General features: G+C 38.0%; 1 protein-coding gene across 1 annotated transcript in view; it reads left to right on the top strand.

Moving 5' to 3' along the window:
- Window positions 1-20,993, top strand: part of HEPH (hephaestin) — a 95,719-nt gene that overhangs the window by 17,988 nt on the left and 56,738 nt on the right. Inside the window, exons 5-9 of the mRNA XM_079911679.1 lie at window positions 627-809; window positions 1,892-2,146; window positions 4,364-4,532; window positions 5,701-5,837; window positions 18,682-18,813. Coding sequence (XP_079767805.1) covers window positions 627-809; window positions 1,892-2,146; window positions 4,364-4,532; window positions 5,701-5,837; window positions 18,682-18,813 — 876 coding nt within the window. The remainder of the gene's footprint in view (window positions 1-626; window positions 810-1,891; window positions 2,147-4,363; window positions 4,533-5,700; window positions 5,838-18,681; window positions 18,814-20,993) is intronic.

Consider the following 20,993-nt stretch of genomic DNA (forward strand, 5'->3'; position numbering starts at 1 on the left):
CTCTTCGGCAGATCCAGACTTTTTCCCGGACTCCCTCCCGGCTAGCCGTTGTGCACTAACCCCTCCAGGCTGTGTTCACGCCGCCAACCCCAGTCCTGTCCCTGTGATCTGACCGAAGCCCGATCCTCAGCTCCCAGCCTCCGCCCTCCCCGGCGTGTGAGCAGACAAACCTCTGGGGCTGGTGAGTGCCGGTTGGCAATGATTCTCTCTGCGTGAATCTCTCCACTTTGCCCTTCACACCACTGTTGCTGTGCTCTCCTCCGTGGCTCCAAAGCTTTCCCCCTCAGCCACCCACAGTCTCTGCCCACGAAGGGGCTTCCTAGTGTGTGGAAACCTTTCCTCCTTCACAGCTCCCTCACACTGGTGCAGGTCCCGTCCCTATTCTTTTGTTTCTGTTTTTTCTTTTTTTTAAACCCACCTAGGTACATGGGGAGTTTCTTGCCATTTGGTAGGTCTGAGGTCTTCTGCCAGCGTTCAGTGGGTGGTCTATAGGAGCAGTTCCACGTGTAGATGTATTTCTGACTTATCTGTGGGGAGGAAGGTGATCTCCGCATTTTACTCTTCTACCATCTTCCTCCGCTTCCAAGAAAGAAGGTTCTTAAAGGCTCTTTTCTTACTTTCCCTAGGAACCCTGGATGGGAATTTCCCTCCTCAGCGGCAGGATGTGGACAATGATTTCTTCCTCCTCTTTAGTGTGATAGATGAGAACCTTAGCTGGCATATCAATGAGAACATTGCCACTTATTGCTCAGACCCTGCCTCAGTTGACATAGAAGATGAGACCTTTCAGGAGAGCAATAGGATGCATGGTAAGGTGGGAGTATGTGGCCACACTATGACAGTGAACATTGATGGAGGGTCTCCACTGGGCCTAGCATTTGGTGGATGTTTTCACATACCTTGTTCCTTTTAATTCTCACAAAGACCGTGAGTATTAGATGGTTTTCCCGTTTCACTCATGAGGAAACCGAGGCTCTAGGATTACACAGAAAATAAATGGCACAGCTAAAATTCCAACCCTGATATGTCTGACTGCGTAGGCTATGCTCTTGCCATTAGGTATCCTGCTTTCTAAAGTGGAATAGCCCAGGTTGTGGACTCCAAAATCATATACTATATGCTCAGGTCACTTTGGTGAGGATTGCCTACTGATATAATTAGTGAACATTTCTTTGTTCTAAAAAGGATGCAAACTGTTAAAATTACACATTTTGTAGAGAAAATAAATGATTTCCCATAAGGGAGTTGACCATCTTAATTAAATTTAAAACAAACTAAAGGCACGAAAGCCTGGGGCATGGACAGAGAACTGAGTTTAGAAATGAAAGTAAGTGATTTTGCTTTCATTTATTTTTGGAAGTGATTTACTTGGTGACAGAGGTGGGCGCAAAATGAGAGAGTCCCAAGGGGAGGTGAAAACTCAGAGGGAAGATGCAAAGTATGGCTTGGACAGCTCAAATTTCCCTTAGTTTTAAACCAATTGCTTGTAATAACTATGATAATTAGTTAGCTAACTTGACAGCTGTCCTGTGGAAATTTCAGAAGGAAATTGGTTTAGATGGACAGAAAGTTTGTAAAATAAACTCCATTTCTTAGAAAGCTTCCTCAGATTTCTGGGTTGGAATCCTGGCTCTACCACATAATAGATTTGTGGTCTTGGGAGAGAAGTAACTTTAGCTCTCTGAGCTTTGATTTTCACATTTTTTAACATAATAACAGTGAATTCTGCCTCTTTCCCAGGGATGTTTGTGAGATTTATATAAGATAATACATATGGTCAGCACAGTGTGCTCTTTGAATCCTCATCTAAATGTTATCTATTATTATTGTCTGATGGTAAGGCCTCTCTCATTGGGCTGTCCTTTCCTAACTCTGATATTTTCTTTTGCAGCAATCAATGGCTTTGTCTTTGGAAACTTACCAGATCTGAGCATGTGTGCACAGAAGCGTGTGGCCTGGCACTTGTTTGGCATGGGCAACGAGGTAGATGTCCACACAGCTTTCTTCCATGGACAGATGCTGACCATCCGAGGCCACCGTACTGATGTGGCTCATATCTTTCCAGCCACTTTTGTGACTGCTGAGATGGTACCCCGGGAACCTGGCACCTGGTTAATTAGCTGTCAAGTGAATAGTCACTTGCAAGGTGAGATCCAACATCTCTGATCTTTCAGATACAGGACATAGGTGGCAGTGATGATTATCAGGAGGCTGGGTTTCTGACCTGAAGACATAAAATTGGTCTTTCAGGTGAGATAGTTGGATATAAATGATGAAACATTAGACTAGAATTCTGGGATTCCAGGTTCTTTCCTGGCTCAGCCATTAAATTGCAAGTTGACCTGGGGCATTACTCTCTGAGTTTCATCTTCCCCATCTCTAACATAAGGTGGTATAGGAATGGATGAGTGAACTTTTAAGCTGCCTTTTTTTTGCTCAGAATTCTAAGGAATTAAGACCTGATAGTATTTGCTGCTGATTGAACAGGGAGTGAAGGAGTAATTAGTTAAAGAAGAGTAAGGCTTTTTCAGGAGATCATGGAGTATTGTGGGCAAGTAGTGACACTCTAGTTAGAATCCAACAGCAATAGGTTTAGAAGGTTTGGTTTTTAGAAGAAGAATGGTTGAGGTAATGGCCCTGTGCAGTGAGAAACATCAGAGGACCAGAGGAACCTATGAGACAATGGAAAGAGCATTAGGTAGGTGATTAGAAGGTTCAAGTTGTCTCAGCTCTGTGGAAAACTGAAGAAATCTCTATGTGATTTTGGAAAAATCCCTTCCCACTTCTATGCTTCATTTGCTATATATATATATATATATATATATATATATATATATATATATATATATATATATATATATATATATAATGCGGGATTGGGTTTAAATAGTTTCTAAGATCTTCAGCTCTCACTTTCTAGAATTATTTGAAGTATGGTAAATCAAGTGAAAGTCATGAAAATGATATGTGAGTATGTGAAAGTCGATTTGAGTAGGTGAGGAATTATAGACTGGTGGGATATTGATTCTGGAATGGTAAGTTTGACCCAATAGGAGCCAGGTATTCATGTTCCATTGTCCAGGGTCTGCCCTCAGTACCAGATGTACCTGGATAAGAGAGTATGAATGTGGATGGAGGTTAGGGATGCAGTGCAATAGTGAAACAAACATAAGCCCTAGAGCCAGACAAGCCTGGATTCAAAACCTGGTTCCACCAGTTAGTTACCTTTGATAAGACATATCACTTTTTTGAGTCTCTGTTTCCTCATGAGGATTGCAATAATGATTCCTACCATATAAAGTTGTAATGAGGTTTCAGAGAGATAATGGGATTTTGAATCTTAGAGATGGGGGAATGATGAGACCAAGATCCTGGATACAAGAGAAGAAAATGAGTACTCAAATTTGCAGTTAAAAGATAGGCACTTAAATCTCAACTGTACCTCTGACTAGCTATGTAATCTTGGGCAATTTACTTAACCTCTCTGATCCTTAATTTTCTTAATCTTCAAAAAGGGACATTAAAAGTCTGCTTCATAGGCTAGTTATGAGGACTGAAGGAGATAACATATGTAAATCACCTGACACAGGGCCTGGCATATAGTACACATTCAACAAAAATGAATATCCTTACCTCCTCCTTCTTCATACCTCTGATTTCTGATTTCAAATTTCAAATCTCCTTGGGATGTTGTGAGACTCAGATGAGATAATGTACCTGAATGACCTCTATAATTAGCCAAGCAAATATAACACAGCATCATCCATTACCATTATGCCTCAATGTAACATCTTCCACATTTGGAAACACTACTTAGAATCTGAATTTTCCGGACAGTCCCAAGTGTGAAGCTTCATCTTCATGTGTAGATGATGTTCCATTACTTTGGGAGCTTCCCACTTTACAAATAACTTACTCCTCTTTTTAAAATTTGATGCTCCCATGGGCCTAGTGTGGTAGATTTCCCTATTCTCCCATTTACAAATCAGGGGTTAAGCTCAGGTCTAGGAAGTGACTTGCCTAAGGTCCTATAGATAAGGATAAGTCTTGGACTTGAACTCAGGTATTTTGACTTCAAGCTCTGTGATGTTGCTACAATGTAAGCATTTTGCAGAGGCAAGAGCAAGGGTCTGGTAAATGAGTCAATGGTGGTGAGCAGGTGGAGATATTTGAATTCCCACATAGGCTTTCTCTCTCCCAGCTAGGCTCTTTAGGAGTGAGAGAAAGTAGCCCATTTGGAGGCAGGGGTAAAGAGCCTAGTGGAAGGTGGAAGGGGGAAACATTAGGAGAAGGAGAAAGCTGAGTCACCTGGGTAGAAGATGTTTTGGGTGGAATGGAGCTAGCCATGATGTTCTTCCTGCAGATGGCATGCAAGCACTCTACAAGATCAAGTCTTGCTCCATGGCACCTCCCATGAACCTACTCACAGGCAAAGTCCGGCAGTACTTCATTGAGGCCCATGAGATTCAATGGGACTACGGCCCAATGGGGCATGATGGGAGTACGGGGAAGAATTTGAGGGAGCCAGGCAGGTAAGAGGTAGTGTATTCCCTCTCCCTACTCCTGGGCCCAACAACACACACCTATTATTCCCTCTCAGAAATCTCTCACTTCACTTGGGGATCACAATCATTGTTTGTCTGAAGTTACATGGCACAACTGATAGCCAAATTCTTGTAGCCCCCAGAAGTGCTTGCTCTTGGGGAGCTATAAAACTTTTATGTATGGTTATGTCATATTCCCAGCAAAGAGTCCAAGCAAAGAGTCATATTCCCAGCAAAGAGTCCAAGCAGAAAAGAAGGTCCAGGTGGGACCGGATCATTTAAAATAATTTACTAATTATTTACGTCTTTGCTCCTTCCTTTCTTTACCATAGTCTGAAGGAGACATTTAAGCTGAAGTGTAAAATGCACTCTGAGAAGTGTAGGAAGAGGGGAAGCAACCTGCCTGTGGCCATTCCATGCTCATCCTTTTGGAGGAATTTCTCCAAATTCTCATGCCTCATCCATGACTCAGATGTGGGCAAGATAGAGTAGAAGGTTAGTGCCCTAATCAGTTGCTAAGCCTTAAGTTATACTTACTCACTGGTCTATCAGTGATTCAAGGTTTTTCAAAAGAGGCACTTGATAGATGACTAAGAGAGTTTATGGAGAAATATCCTAGGACACCCAATCATGTTTATTCTTCCAGTAGGACATAATGGAATGAATCTGCAGAAAACATAGGAAAGTAGGCACTTGGGTGTCAGCATGGCTTCTAAGAATCTGCAGCTCGTCTTGTTAAGTTAGTGGGTTTTCATTTTTGAAAGAAAGATATTATTGATTAAGGGAAGAAAGGATCTTGAGTACCTGAGGATGATTAAGGACAGATGTAAGACTACTTAACTCTGGAGAACAAAACTGATCCCAGTGTCTAGAACTTACAAGCAAGAAGATTTCAGCCTATTTCTATACAACAGTAAAAGGAATTGCTTTCTCTGAAAATAAGTTCCCTGATCTTGGAAAGGCTCAAGCAGAAGCTGTGTATTGTTAATTTGTGTTGTCACCAGAGGAAATACCTTCAGTGGGTGGAAGTTAACCTGGATGATCTCTGAGGTCCTTCCTAATCACAAAGATCCATAACTTGATGAGAAAAAGGGTGAGATGGAAACCTATTTGACACATGGCTAAATAATTTGAAATTTGCCTCCTTGTATGCCAGTGGCTCAGATAAATTCTTCCAGAAGAGCTCCAGCCGAATCGGGGGTACTTACTGGAAAGTTCGATATGAAGCCTTCCAAGATGAGACATTCCAGGAAAAGGTGCAGCTGGAGGAAGATAAGCATCTTGGAATCCTGGGTGAGGAATCCTTAACTTGTGAATTTAATTGACTAGAGCCAGAGAATTGGGAAGGGCTTAGAAACTGGAGGCTGATGACAGCTCAGAAACACACTCTAGACCAACATTTCCCAAAGTGAGTCCCAAGAGATGAGTGTTTTGTGAGAAAGTGTTATAGGTCTGAATTTGTCTGCAAAACACTAAGTTAAACAGTCAAATAGTGTTCTTTGATGCAGGGCTTCCCAGAGCCTTGGATTTATTTTTGTTCATCATGAATCTCCAAGATGGGAGTAGAGTATATAGCATTTCTATATTTGCTTTGCTACTGAAACCTTTTTTCATTGAACATCTTCTGATAGCAGTGTTGTACATATCACACTTTTTTATTTTTATTTTTTTTTATTTTGCGGTACGCGGGCCTCTCACTACTGTGGCCCCTCCCGTTGCGGAGCACAGGCTCCGGACGCGCAGGCTCAGTGGCCATGGCTCACGGGCCCAGCCACTCCGCGGCATGTGGGATCTTCCTGGACGGGGGCACGAACACATGTCCCCTGCATCGGCAGGCAGACTCTCAACCACTGCGCCACCAGGGAAGCCCCATATCACACTTTTAAACGTTATTCTCTAGGTGTATTTCTGAAGGGCTATATAAGGCAGTAAGACTGTTCATGTTCTTGGCAATACGGGACCAGGAGCAGATTGGCATGACATGCAGACATGCTTGCTATGGTGAGGGATGTGGAACAAAGCTTAGGGCCTGACCTTAGAGAAGGTATCTAGAAGGCCTAAATCACAGTATAGCACTGAATTACTATAGGAAGGTTTGGTGTGGCTTAGTCACTTGGTAGAGCAGGAAATAAGATAGATCAGATGGGAAAAAACTTTGAAAATGAAATAAAGTAATGGACCATATTCTGGGGATAGGTTTGTGCCAGTTGATTTTAGGAGACCTGAACATGGACAATTGCTGTTTCATTAGCTGGATAGGGAGATATAAGGAGAAGAAACCCACCTGGGTTTGGGAAAGAGGGTGGGTGGCGAGTAGTAAGGAGCTATCATTAGCTGGTATTCAGTGTTGGTCCCCAGTCCTTGTTTTTCTTCAATATTTTATTGTGGTAAAATATGCATAACATAAAATTTACCATCTTAACCATTTTAAAGTACACTGTTCAATGGTAGTAAATGCATTCATAGCATTGCACAGCCATCACCACCATCCATCTCCATAACTCTTTTCATCTTGTAAAACTGAATCACTATACTCATTAAAAAATAACTACCCATTCTTCCCTCCCCCCAGCGCTTGGCAACCACCATTCTACTTTCTGTCTCTATGATTTTGACTACCTTAAGCACCTCATATAAGTGGAATTTTACAATATTTGTCTTTTTGTGACTAACATTTCACTTAGAATAATGTCCTCAAGGTCCATCCATGTTGTAGTATATTGCAGAATTTCCATTGTAGTTTTGCTTATCCACTGATCTATTAATGGACACTTGGTTTGCTTCCACGTTTTAGCTGTTTAGAATAATGTTGCTATGAATATGGGTGTACAAATGTCTCTTTGAGACATGCTTTCAATTACTTTGGGTATATACACAGAAGTGGAATTTCTAGGTCTTATGGTAATTCTAGTTTTAATTTTTTGAGGAACCACCATGCTGTTTTCCACAGTGACTGCACCATTTTACAATCCCACCAACAGTGCATAAGTGTTCCAATTTCTACACATCCTTGGCAACACTTATTTTCTGATTTTTTTCATAGTATCCATCCTAATGGGTGTGAGGAGTTGGCTTATTGTAGTTTTGATTTGCATTTCCCTGATGATTAGTGACGTTGAGCATCTTTCCATGTGCCCATTGGCCGTTTGTATATCTGCTTTGGAAAAATGTCTATTCAAGTCCTTTGCGCAACTTTAGTTGGATTATTTTTTTGTTGTTGAGTTTTAGGAGTTCTCTATATATTCTGGATATTAATCTCCTGTCAGATGTATGATTTGCAAATATTTTCTCCCATTCTGTGGGCTGCCTTTTCACTCTGCTGGTAGTGTCTTTTGATGCACACTTAAAATTTTTTTCATGAAATACAATATGTTTATTTTTTTAGTTACCTGTGTCTTTGGTGTCATAGCCAAGAAATCATTGCCCAATCCAGTATCCTGAATATTTTGCCCTATGTTTACTGCCAAGAGTTTTATTGTTTTAGGTACATTTAGATCTTTGATCTACTTTTATTTAATTTTTGCATATGGTGTTAGGTAAGGGTTCAACTTCATTCTTTTGCATATCGAAATCCAGTTTTCCCAGCACCATTTGTTTAAAAGACTATCCTCATATGTGCAAGGGTTTATTTCTGGGCTCTCTATACTATTCCTTTGGTCTCTATGTCTGTCTTTATGCCAATATCACACTGTTTTGATTACCATAGCTCTGTAGTAAGTTTTAAAATCAGGAAATGTGATGTCTTCTAGTTTGTTCTTTTTTCCCCAAGATTATTTTGCTATTTGGAGTCCCTTGAGATTACATATGAATTTTAGAAAGGGTTTTTCCACTTCTTCAAAATCATCATTGAGATTTTGATAGAAATTTCACTGAATCTATAGGTAGTATTGACATTTTAACAATATTAAGTCTTTTGATCTATGAACATGCAATGTGTTTCCTTTTTTTGTGTGTGTGGTATGCGGGCCTCTCACTGTTGTGGCCGCTTCCGTTGCGGAGCACAGGCTCTGGATGCGCAGGCTTAGCGGCCATGGCTCACGGGCCTAGCCACTCCATGGCACGTGGGATCTTCCCAGACCAGTGCACGAACCCGCGTCCCCTGCATCGGCAGGCGGACTCTCAACCACTGTGCCACCAGGGAAGCCCTGTTTCCATTTTTTATATCTATTTTATTTCAGCAATGTTTTGTAGTTTTCATTCTACAAGTTTTTCACAACCTTGGTTAAATAAATTCTAAGTATTTTATTCTTTTCATGTTATTATAAATGGAATTCCTTTTGTAATTTCTTTTTCAGATTTTTCAATGTTAGTGCAACTGACTTTTGTGTGTTGATTTTGTATCTCACTACTTTGCCTAATTCATTGATTCTAACAGTTTTTTGTGGGCACTTTAGGATTTTCTAAATAAGTATGATAAAGATCTTATCATCTGCAAACAGATAATTTTACTTCTTCATTTCCAATTTGGATATCTTTTATTTCTTTTTCTTGACTAATTGATCTGGCTAGAAGCCCCAGTAATATGTTGAATACAAGTGGTAAAAGCAGGCATCCTTGTTCTTTCCTGATCTCAGAGGAAAACTTTTCAGTCTTTCAACATTGAGTATGATGTTTGCTGTGGGTTTTTCATATATGGCTTTTATTATATAGAAGTAGACTCCTTCTATTTCTAGTTTCTGGATTTTTTTTTAATTATTAAAAGGTGTTGAATTTTGTCAAGTGTTTTTTCTGCATCAATTAACATGATCATTATTTCCCTTCATTTTTACCATAATATATTACATTGATTAATTTTTGTAAGTTGAAACATTCCTGCATTCCAGGAATAAAACCGACTTAGTCATGGTGTGTAATGTTTTTGTTTTTTTTTTTTTTTTTGCTTTTTTTAGAATTGAATGTATTTTTATTTTTTTAACATCTTTACTGCAGTATAATTGCTTTACAGTGTAATATTTTTAATATGTGGCTGAGTTTGTTTTGCTAGTATTTCATTGAGGATTTTTGCATCAGTGTTCATAAGTAATATTGGTGCGTGGTGTTCTTGTAATATCTTTGCCTGGCTTTGATATCAGTGTAATGCTGACCTCATAGAATGATTTAGGAAGTATTCCCTCCTCTACAATTTTTTTGGGAATATTTGAGAATTGGTATTACTTCTTTAAATGTTTAGTAGAATTCACGAGTAAAGCCATCAGGTCCAGGGCTTTTCTTAATTCCCAGATTTTTGATGGCAGATTCAATCTCTTTATAGGTCTTTCAGATTTTCTATTACATTATGATTAATTCTTGGTTGGTTTTCTGTTTTAGGAATTGTCTATTTTATCTAGGTTTTCCAATTTGTTGGTTTACAAACAAATTATAATCTTTTTATAATCTTTTAAATAATATTTCTTATAATCTTTTTATATAATCTCTTATAAACATTTTTTTCTTTACTTCTGTAGAATCAGTAGTAATGTCCCCAATTTCATTTCTGATTTTAGTAATTTGAATCTCCTATACTTTTTTCTTACTCCATCTAACTAAAGATTTTTCAATTTTGTTGACCATTTTGAAGAACCACTTGTGGTTTCATTGATTTTTTTAAATATGTTTATTGGAGTATAATTGCTTTACAATGTTGTGTTAGTTGCTGCTGTATAACAAATTGAATCAGCTATATGTATACATACATCCCCATATCCATTCGCTATTGCATCTCCCTCCCACCCTCCCTATCCAACCGCTCTACAGTGACACAAAGCACAGAGCTGATATCCCTGTGCTCTGCAGCTGCTTCCCACTAGCTATATATTTTACATTTGATAGTGTATAGATGTCCATGCTACTCTCTCACTTCACCCAGCTTACCCATCCACCTCCCCATGTCCTCAAGCCAATTATCTAGGTCTGTGTCTTTATTCCTCTCCTGCCCCTAAGTTGTTCAGAACCATTTTCGTTAATTACATATATATTTGTTAGCATACGGTATTTGTTTTTCTCTTTCTGACTTATTTCACACTGTATGACAGTCTCTATGTCCATCCACCTCACTGCAAATATCTCAATTTCAATTATTTTTATGGCTGAGCATTATTCTATTGTATATATGTGCCACATCGTCTTTATCTATTTATCTATCAATGGATATTTAGGTTGATACCATGTCCTGGCTTTTGTAAATAGTGCTGCAATGAACATTGTGGTATATGACAATTTTTGAATTATGGTTTTCTCAGGGTATATGCTCAGTAGTGGGATGGCTGGGTCATATGATAGTTCTAGTTTTAGTTTCTTTAAGGAACCTCCATACTGTTCACCATAGTGGCTGTATCAACTTACATTCCCCCCAACAGTGCAAGAGGGTTCCCTTTTCTCCACACCCTCTTCAGCATTTATTGTTTGTAGATTTTTGATGATGGCCTTTCTGACTGTTGTGAGGTGATATCTCACTGTAGTTTTGATTTGCATTTCTCTAATGATTAGTGATGTTGAGCATCCTTTCATGTGTTTGTTGGCAATCTGTATCTCTTCTTTGGAGAAATGTCTATTTAGGTCTTCTACACATTTTTATATTGGATTGCTTTTCTTTTTTTGCTGTTGAGCTGCATGAGTTGCTTGTATATTTTGGAGATTCATCCTTTGTCAGTTGCTTCATTTGCAAATATTTTCTCCCATTCTGAGGGTTGTCTTTTCATCTTGTTTATAGTTTCCTTTGCTGTGCAAAAGCTTTTAAGTTTCATTAGGTCCCATTTGTTTATATTTATTTTTATTTCCATTTCTCTAGGAAGTGGATCAAAAAGGATCTGCTGCAATGTATGTCACAGAGTGTTATGCCTGTGTTTTCCTCTGAGGCTTTTATAGTGTCTGGCCTTACATTGAGGTCTTTAATCCATTTTGAGTTTATTTTTGTGTATGGTGATAAGGAGTGTTCTAATTTGATTCTTTTACATGTAGCTGTCCAGTTTTCCCAGCACCACTTATTGAAGAGGCTGTCTTTTCTCCATTGTATATTCTTGCCTCCTTTGCCAAAGATAAGGTGACCATAGTCCATTGGTTTATCTCTGGGCTTTCTATCCTCTTCCATTTATCTATATTTCTGCTTTTATGCCCGTACCATACTGTCTTGATTACTGTAGCTTTGTAATATAGTCTGAAGTCAGGGAGTCAGATTCCTCCAGCTTGGTTTTTCTTTCTCAATATTGCTTTGGCTATTCGTGGTCTTGTGTGTTTCCATACAAATTGTGAAAAAAAAGTTCTACTTCTGTGAAAAATGTCATTGGTAGTTTGATAGGGATTACATTGAATTTGTAGATTGCTTTGGGCAGTAGAGTCATTTTCACAGTGTTGATTCTTCCAATCCAAGAATGTGGTATATCTCTCCATTTTACATCCTACTACTTTACCAAATCATTGATCAGCTCTAGTAGTTTTCTGGCGGCATTTTTAGGATACTCTATGTACAGTATTATGTCATCTGCAAACAGTGACAGTTTTACCTCTTCTTTTCCGATTTGGATTCGTTTTATTTCTTTTTCCTCTCTGATTGCTGTAGCTAAAACTTTGAAAACTATGTTAAATAATAGTGGTGAGAGTGGGCAAACTTGTCTCGTTCCTGATCTTAGTCAAAATTGTTTCAGTTTTTCACCATTGTGAATAATGTTGGCTGTGCGTATGTCATATATGGCCTTTGTTTTGGTGAGGTAAGTTCCCTGTATGCCTACTTTCCAGAGGGTTTTTATCATAAATGCATGTTGATCTTAGTCAAAGATTTTTCTGCATCTATGGTGATGATCATATGATTTTTATCCTTCAGTTTGTTAATATGGTGTATCTCATTGATTGATTTGCATATATTGAAGAATTCTGCATTTCCAGGATAAACCCCACTTGATCATGGTGTGTGATCCCTTTAATGTGCTGTTGGATTCTGTTTGCTAGTATTTTGTTGAGGATTTTTGCATCTATGTTCATCAGCAATATTGGCCTGTAGTTTTTGTTTGTGTGTGTGTGTGTGTGGCATCTTTGTCAGGTTTTGTATCAGGGTGATGGTGGCTTTGTAGAATTAGTTTGGGAGTGTTCCTCCCTCTGCTATATCTTGGAAGAATTTGAGAAGGATAGGTTAGTTCTTCTCTAAATATTTGATAGAATTCGCCTTTGAAGCTATCTGGTCTTGGACTTTGTTGGAAGATTTTAAATCATGGTTTCAATTTCAGTGCTTGTGATTGGTCTGTTTATATTTTCTATTTCTTTCTGGTTTAGTCTTGGAAGGTTGTGCTTTTCTCAGAATTTCTCCATTTCTTCCAGATTGTCCATTTTATTGGCATATAGTTGCTTTTCGTAATCTCTCATGATCCTTTGTATTTCTGCAGTGTCAGTTTTTTCTTGTCCTTTTTCTTTTCTACTTCTATTGATTTGAGTCCTCTCCCTTTTTTTCTTGATGAGTCTGGCTAATGGTTTATCAATTTTGTTTATCTTCCCAAAGAACCAGCTTTTAGTTTTATTGATCTTTGCTATCGTTTCCTTCATTTATTTTTCATTTATTTCTGATCTGATCTTTATGATTTCTTTCCTTCTGCTAATTTTGGGGTTTTTTTTTTGTTCTCCTTTCTCTAATTGCTTTAGGTGTAAGGTTAGGTTGTTTATTTTTCTTGTTTCTTAAGGTAGCATTGTATTGCTATAAACTTCCCTCTTAGAACTGCTTGTGCTGCATACCATAGGTTTTGGGTCGGTTTGTTTTCATTGTCATTTGCTTCTAGGTATCTTTTGATTTCCTCTTTGATTTTTTCAGTGATCTCTTTGTTATTAAGTAGTGTATTGTTTAACCTCCATGTGTTTTTAATTTTTAGCCATTTTTCCTGTAATTTATATCTAGCCTCATAGAGTTGTGGTCATAAAAGATACTTAATATGTGTTCAGTTTTCTGAAATTTGACAAAGCTTGATTTGTGTCCCAAGATATGATCCATCCTGGAGAATGTTCAATGAGCAGTTGAGAAGAAAGTGTATTCTGTTGTTTTTGGATGAAATGTCCTATAAATATCAATGAAGTCCATCTTGTTAAATGTATCATTTAAAGCTTGTGATTCCTTATTTATTTTCATTTTGGTTGATCTGTCCATTGGTGAAAGTGGGGTGTTAAAGTCCCCTACTATTATTGGGTTACTGTCAATTTCCCCTTTTATGGTTATTAGCATTTCCCTTATGTATTGAGCTGTTCCTATGTTGGGTGTATAAATATTTCCAATTGTTATATCTTCTTCTTGGATTGATCCCTTGATCATTATATAGTGTCCTTCCTTGTCTCTTGTAGTAGTCTTTATTTTAGAGTGTATTTTGTCTGATATGACTATCAGTACTCCAACTTCCTTTTGATTTCCATTTTCATGTAATATATTTTTCCATCCCCTCGCTTTTAGTCTGTACGTGTGCCTAGGTCTGAAGTGGGTTTCTTGTAAACAGCATGTATATGGGTCTTGTTTTTGTATTCATGTAGCCAGTCTTTTGGTTGGAGCATTTAATCCATCTACATTTAATGTAATTATTGATATGTATGTCCCTATTATGATTTTCTTAATTGTGTTGGGTTTGTTTTTGCAAGTTTCTTCCTTTTCCTGTGTTTCCAGCCTAGAGAAGTTTCTTTAGCATTTGTTGTAAATCTGGTAGGTTGTGCTGGGTTCTCTTAACTTTTTATTGTCTGTAAAGCTTTTAATTTCTCCATCGAACCTGAATGAGATCCTTTCTGGGTAGAGGAATCTTGGTTGTAGTATTTTCCCTTTCATCACTTTTAATATATCCTGTCACTCCCTTCAGGCCTGCAGAGTTGTTGCTGAAAGATCAGTTGTTAACCTTATGGGGATTTTATTGTATGTTTTTTGTTGCTTTTCCCTTGCTGCTTTTAATATTTTTTCTGTGTATTTAATTTTCGATAGTTTGATTAATATATGTTTTGGCATGTTTCTCCTTGGATTTATCCTGTATGGGACTCTCTGTACTTCCTGGAATTTATTGACTCTTTTCTTTTCCATATTAGGAAAGTTTTCAACTATAATTCTTCAAATATTTTCTCAGTGCCTTTCTTTTTCTCTTGTTCTTCTGGGACCCCTATCATTTGAATGTTGATGTGTTTAATATTGTCCCAGAAGTCTCTGAGACTGTCTTTAATTCTTTTTGTTCTTTTTTCTTTATTCTGCTCTATGGTAGTTATTTCCATTATTTTATCTTGCAGGCCACTTATCTATTCTTCTGTCTCAGTTATTCTGCTATTGATTCCTTCTACATTACTTTTAATTTCATTTATTGTGCTGTTAATCATTGTTTGTTTGCTCTTTAGTATTCTAGGTCCTTGTTAAACGTTTGTTGTATTTTCTCCATTGTATTTCCAAGATTTTGGATCATCTACTATCATTACTGTGAGTTGTTTTTCAGGCTGAGTGCTTATTTCCTCTTCATTTGTTTGGTCTGATGATTGGTTTCTATCTTGCTCTTTCATGTGCTGTGTATTTCTCTGTCTTCTCATTTTGCTTAACTTACTGTGTTTGGGGTCTCCATTTCACTGGCTGCAGGTTCGTAGTTCCCATTGTTTTTGGTGTCTGCCTTCAGTGGGTAAGGTTGTTTCAGTGGGTTGTGTAGGATTCCTGGTGGAGGGCACTGGTGCCTGTGTTCTGGTGGATGAGACAGGATCTTGTCTTTCTGCTGGGCAAGACCACATCCAGTGGTGTGTTTTGGGGTGTCTGTGAACTTATTATGATTTTAGGTGACCTCTCTGCTAATGGGTGGGGTTGTGTTTCTGTCCTGTTAATTATTTGGCCTATGGTTTCCAGCACTGCAGCTTGCTGTTTTTTTGAGTGGAGCTGGGTCTTAACATTGAGGTGGAGATCTATGTGAGAGCTTTCGCCTTTTGATATTAGGTGCGGCCGGGAAGTCTCTGGTAGACTCATATCCTGAACTCAGCTCTTCTGCCTCAGAGGCTCACGCTGGAACTCCAAGACCCTCTCAGCCAGTCAGCTCAAAAAAAGGGAGAAAAAAATAAAATAAAGAAAAATAAAATATTTAAAAGAAAAAAATATTAAAAATAAAAAGTAAAAAATATTTTTAAAAAAGAGGGAAAGAAGAGAGCAACCAAACCCAAAAACTAATCCACCAATGATAACAACCGCTAAAAACTATACAAAAAGAAAAAGAGAAACGGACAGAGAGAAGAACCTTAGGACACATGGTAAAAGCAAAGCTATACAGACAAACACACACAAAAAAGCATACACATACACACTCACAGAAAGAGAAAAAGGAAAAAATATATATGTTAAAAAAAGGAAGAGAGCAACCAAATCAATAAACAAATCTACCAATGATAATAAGCTCTAAATACTAAACTAAAATAAGCATAAAACCAGAAAAAAATTAGATACAGAAAGGAAACCCCAAGTCTACAGTTGCTCCCAAAGTCCACTACCTCAGTTTTGGCATGATTAATTGTCTATTCAGGTATTCTGCAGATGCAGGGTACATTAAGGTGATTATGGAGATTTAATCCACTGCTCATGAAGCTGCTGGGAAAGATTTCCCTTTCTCTTATTTGTTCGCACAGCTCCAGCTTTCGTTTTGGCCTTGTCTCTGTATGTAGGTCTCCTGTGGCCATCTGTTCCCCACCCAGACAGAATGGGGTTAAAGGAGTGGCTGATTAGGGGGCTCTGGCTCACTCAGGCCAGGGGGAGGGAGGGGTCTGGAATGCAGGGTGAGCCTGAGGCGGCAGAGGTTGGTGTGATGTTGCAACAGCCTGAGGCACACTGTTTGTTCTCCCAGGGAAGTTGTCCCTGGATCTCGGGACCCTGGAAGTGGCGGGCTGCACAGGCTCCTGGGGGGAGAGGTGTGTGTGTATGGATAGTGACCTGTGCTTGCACACATGCTTCTTTTTTTTAACATTTTTATTGGGGTATAATTGCTTTACAATGGTGTGTTAGTTTCTGTTTTATAACAAAGTGAATCAGTTATACATATACATATGCTCCCATATCTCTTCCCTCTTGTGTCTCCCTCCCTCCCACCCTCCCTATCCCACCCCTCCAGGTGGTCACAAAGCACCGAGCTGATCTCCTGTAGCAGCAACCTTAGTGTTTCATACCCGCCTCTGCTGTCCACACTGATAGCTGCAGCTCGCGCCCATCTCTGGAGTTCGTCTAGGCAGTGCTCTGAATCTCCTATCCTCGCACACCCCGAATCAATGGTCTCTTGCCTCTTAGGCAGTTCCAGACTTTTTCCCAACTCCTTTCTGGCTTTCTGTGGTGCATTAGCCTCCTTCAGGCTGTGTTCATGCAGCCAACCTCAGTCCTCTCCCTGGGATCTGATCTCCAAAGCCAGAGCCTCAGCTCCCAGCCCCCTCCTGCTCCAGTGGGTGAGCAGACAAGCCTCTCTGGCTGGTGAGTGCTGGTCAGCACTGATCCTTGTGTGGGAATTTCTCTGCTTTGCCCTCTGTGCCCCTGTTGTTGTGCTCTCCTCCATGGATCCAAATCTTCCCCACTGTCCACCCACCATCTCTGCCAGTGAAGGGGCTTCCTAGTGTGTGGAAGCTTTCCCTCCTTCACAGCTCCCTCCCAGAAGTGCAGGTCCCATCCCTATTCTTTTGTCTTTTTTTCCACTTTTCTCTTTTGCCCTACCCAGGCACATGGGTAGTTTCTTGCCTTTTGGGAGGTCTGAGGTCTTCTGCCAGCATTCAGTAGGTGTTCTGTAGGAGTTGTTCTACATGTAGATGTATTTTTGATGTTTTGTGGGAAGGAAGGTGATCTCCACGTCTTACTCCTTCACCATCTTGAATGTTCTCGATATTCATTTTCATTGACTTTTAAAATTGTTTTTCTATTCTCTATTTTATTTATTTCTGCTCTAATCTTTATAATTTCCTTTCTTCTGCTAGCTTTGGGTTTTGTTAGCTTTTATTTTCCTAGTTCCTTAAGTTGTAAAGTTGGGTTGTTGGTTTGTGAACTTTCTTGTTTCTTAAATGTGTTTATAGGTATAAGTTTCCAGCTTAGCACTGCTTTTACTACCTCTCATCTTTTGGTATGTTGTGTGGTCATTTTCATTTTCCTCTACATATTTTGTAATTTCCCTTATGATCTCTTTTCTGATATTATGGTTGTTTAAAAGTGTGTTGCTTAATTTCCACAACTTTGTGAATTTTCCAGTTTTCCTTCTGTTATTGTTTTCTTACTTTATCCCATTGTGGATGGAGACAATACTTTGTATGATATATTTTTAAGTCTATTGAGATTAATCTGTGACCTAACTTATGGTTTATCTTGGAATGTGTCCTCTGTGCACTTGAGAAGAATGTGTATTCTGTTCTTGTTGGGTAGAGTGTTCTGTATAAATTATATCTAGTTGGTCTATCGTGTGTTTTGTCTTCATTTCATTGCTTATCTTTTGTATAGTTGTTTTTTCCATTATTGTAAGTGGGGTATAGGTTCCTAGTCTTTGAACAGAAGTGCAACATTAGGAGTAGCAATTGAGTAAAAACTAAGCCAGAAACCCTGAACTAGGGTTAGAGCCACCATAAGTACTCAAGGTATTGTCTTGGTATTTCTTGTTGATCTCAAAGTTGTTCCAGGCTAGGTTAGATGTGGTAGGTAATGGAAGAAAGGTAAGTGTAGAAGTGATGGCTAGACTACCTAGTCCAGGACCTGACTAGAAGTTATAATAATTTCATCTGTTTCAATTCAGTTTAGGATTGAGGCAAGCTCAGATTTTTAGTTGAGTTCTACCAGGAAATGCAATTGTGGGAACTGGGGAAATGGGATTGGACCTGACAGTGGAGTAGGAGAAAACCCTGACTTCAGGACCTGGTTCTCTTCCTAATCAGTCATTTGAATTTGGGCAGATCAGTTCCAACTCTCTGAGCTGCAGTTTCCTCATCTGAAAAATGATGATATCATCTGCTTTTTATACCTTTGAATGGTGATTGAAGATCAAAATGAGGTGGTGGACTTTAAAGTGCTTTTTATAACTGTAAATTGCAATATACTTGAAAAAGATTATTCTTCTTATTGCAGAGGAAAAACTTCTCTATCTTTTTCACTTCTTTTTTACTTTTCTTCCCTCTCCTACTTCCATCCTACCTGATCATCCTGTTTACATTACCATTGTCTCTCCTTCCCATTTTCCAGGGCCAGTGATCCGGGCTGAGGTGGGTGACACCATCCAGGTGATCTTCTACAACCGTGCCTCCCAGCCATTCAGCATACAGCCTCATGGGGTCTTTTATGAGAAAGACTCCGAGGGAACTGTGTACAATGATGGTGAGCAGGCAGGGTTTCAAGTAATGTGGGCTACAGATAATAACAGGTACCTATAGAGTACAAATAAATAAAGGAGTGAAAGAGAGAAAAGAAGGCAGAATTAACTGCCATGGATGGATGTTGTTGAATGAATGTATGATATTTTAGTGAGACAGAGCTGGGATCAATAAGAGACAACTACTTTTAAATATATTTAAATATATTCTGATTATGAAAGTACATGTATTATGGAATTTTGATAAACATGGAAAATTATAAAATAAATAAAGTTCATTCATAAGTAAATTGCCAATATATTTTATATACCTTTTAACATTTTTCTGTGTTTATACAAATTTATATATTTAAAAATTTGTGATGATATATTTTGTATAGTTTGGTGTCTTACTATTTTCACTTACCATTATATTGTGTCCATTTTCTATGTCATTATAATTTTACAAACATTTTAATGACTATATAATACTCTAACACATAGATTTTACCTTATCTTCTATTATTTGGACATGTAGGTTGCTTTCATTATTTTTTAATATTGTAAATCATGTTGCAATGAATGAATATATATATTTGGTTTGGACTACTAGCTTAGGAAAAAATCCAAGAAGTGGGATTATTGGGTAGTTAATTTCTTGTTTTCCCTGAGAATAATATTAACACCTGCTAACCTCAAGCCAAAAATACCAAAAAATACTGAAAGCATAAAGGGCAAACTTACAGACAAATCTGGAATAAAAGAACATTCTACAATGCATCTGGTCTAGTATCTTCAAGAAATCAATGCCATAGGGAAAAGAATTAAAGAGACAACACCAAGGGCAATGTGCAAACCTTGTCTGGATGTTAGATGATATTAGGGTATTTTCTTAGGTCTGGTAATGTTATTATGGTAATATAGCAGATACTTACTGATGTATTTAGAAGTAAAATGTCATTATGTTTGCATTTCACTTCCAAATGATTTAGAAAAAGTAAGCATACACATAGATTTAGATAAATTAAAGATGGCCAAGTCTGTGATAAAATAGATAACCAACAAGGACCTACTGTAAAAATAAATAAATAAATAAATAAATTTAAAAAAATACAAAGAGAAAAAAGGTGGCCAAATGTTAACAATCAACTCCAAGTGGTAGGGTAATTATCGCACTATCTTTTAAGGTTTTTTGTATGTTTAAAAATTTAAAGAGTTAGGAACAATGAATGAATAAGAAAAAATAAGTTAAAGCTATCCTAAATTATACCACCATATGATAAATTATACTACAAATATCCTTATGTATGCTTCTTTGCCTACTTTTATGATTATTTCATCAGAATATATATTTAAGATGTGGAATAATATCAGAGGGTGCACACATGAAAATTTCTGATACCTATGTCCAAATTGCTCTCTGGAAAAATTTGCAGTCACATCAATTTGGAATTCCATCAACAGTTACCAAGAGGGAGGACACATTTTCTTACAACCTCACCAGCAGAGGGCAGCCATTTTAATCATTGTCAAAATGTCAGTCTTGTAAGCAAACAACAAAACTCACTGTTATTTCTATTTGCATTAGGTTGAACATTCTTTTCAGTATTTATTTTGTATCTTACTTTTTTTGTGGACATAAACTTTTTAAGGCTTTTGATACATTCTGTCAACATTTTTTCTAAAATGGTTATTTTTATTTACACTTACCCTTTTAATAGGTGAGTGAGAGGAGTAAGTGCCATTTGAACCACTTATCACCAGAACTGATTATTATAATTTGTAAAATTTTGTTAATTTGACAGGCAAAAAAATTATATTTTCACTTGTACTAATTTGATTACTAATAGGTTTGAACATATAAAATAAAATTTCTGTGAATTGCCTGACCATGACTTGTGTCTATTTAAGGAATTACAGCCTTAGTATCATATATACACACACACGCACACACATACATACAAAACATATACACATCCATACATACATGAATACACATAGAGAGGAAAATATGTTCAACAGTTAGAACCATTCAAAGATTAAACAGGCTATGATGGTAGGTAGTGAGTCTTCTATCTCTGGATACTTTTAAGCAGAGGTAGGACTACAAGAGGAGATGAATGTATGTTTTTAAGTGAGGGATATTCCAAATAAGTTTTAAAAGTTCTTTCAATCCTTGGGTCCTATGAGTTTGGAAAACTGAAAC

The sequence above is a fragment of the Stenella coeruleoalba genome (genome assembly GCF_951394435.1).
Source record: "Stenella coeruleoalba genome assembly, chromosome: X".
Lineage (NCBI taxonomy): Eukaryota > Metazoa > Chordata > Mammalia > Artiodactyla > Delphinidae > Stenella > Stenella coeruleoalba.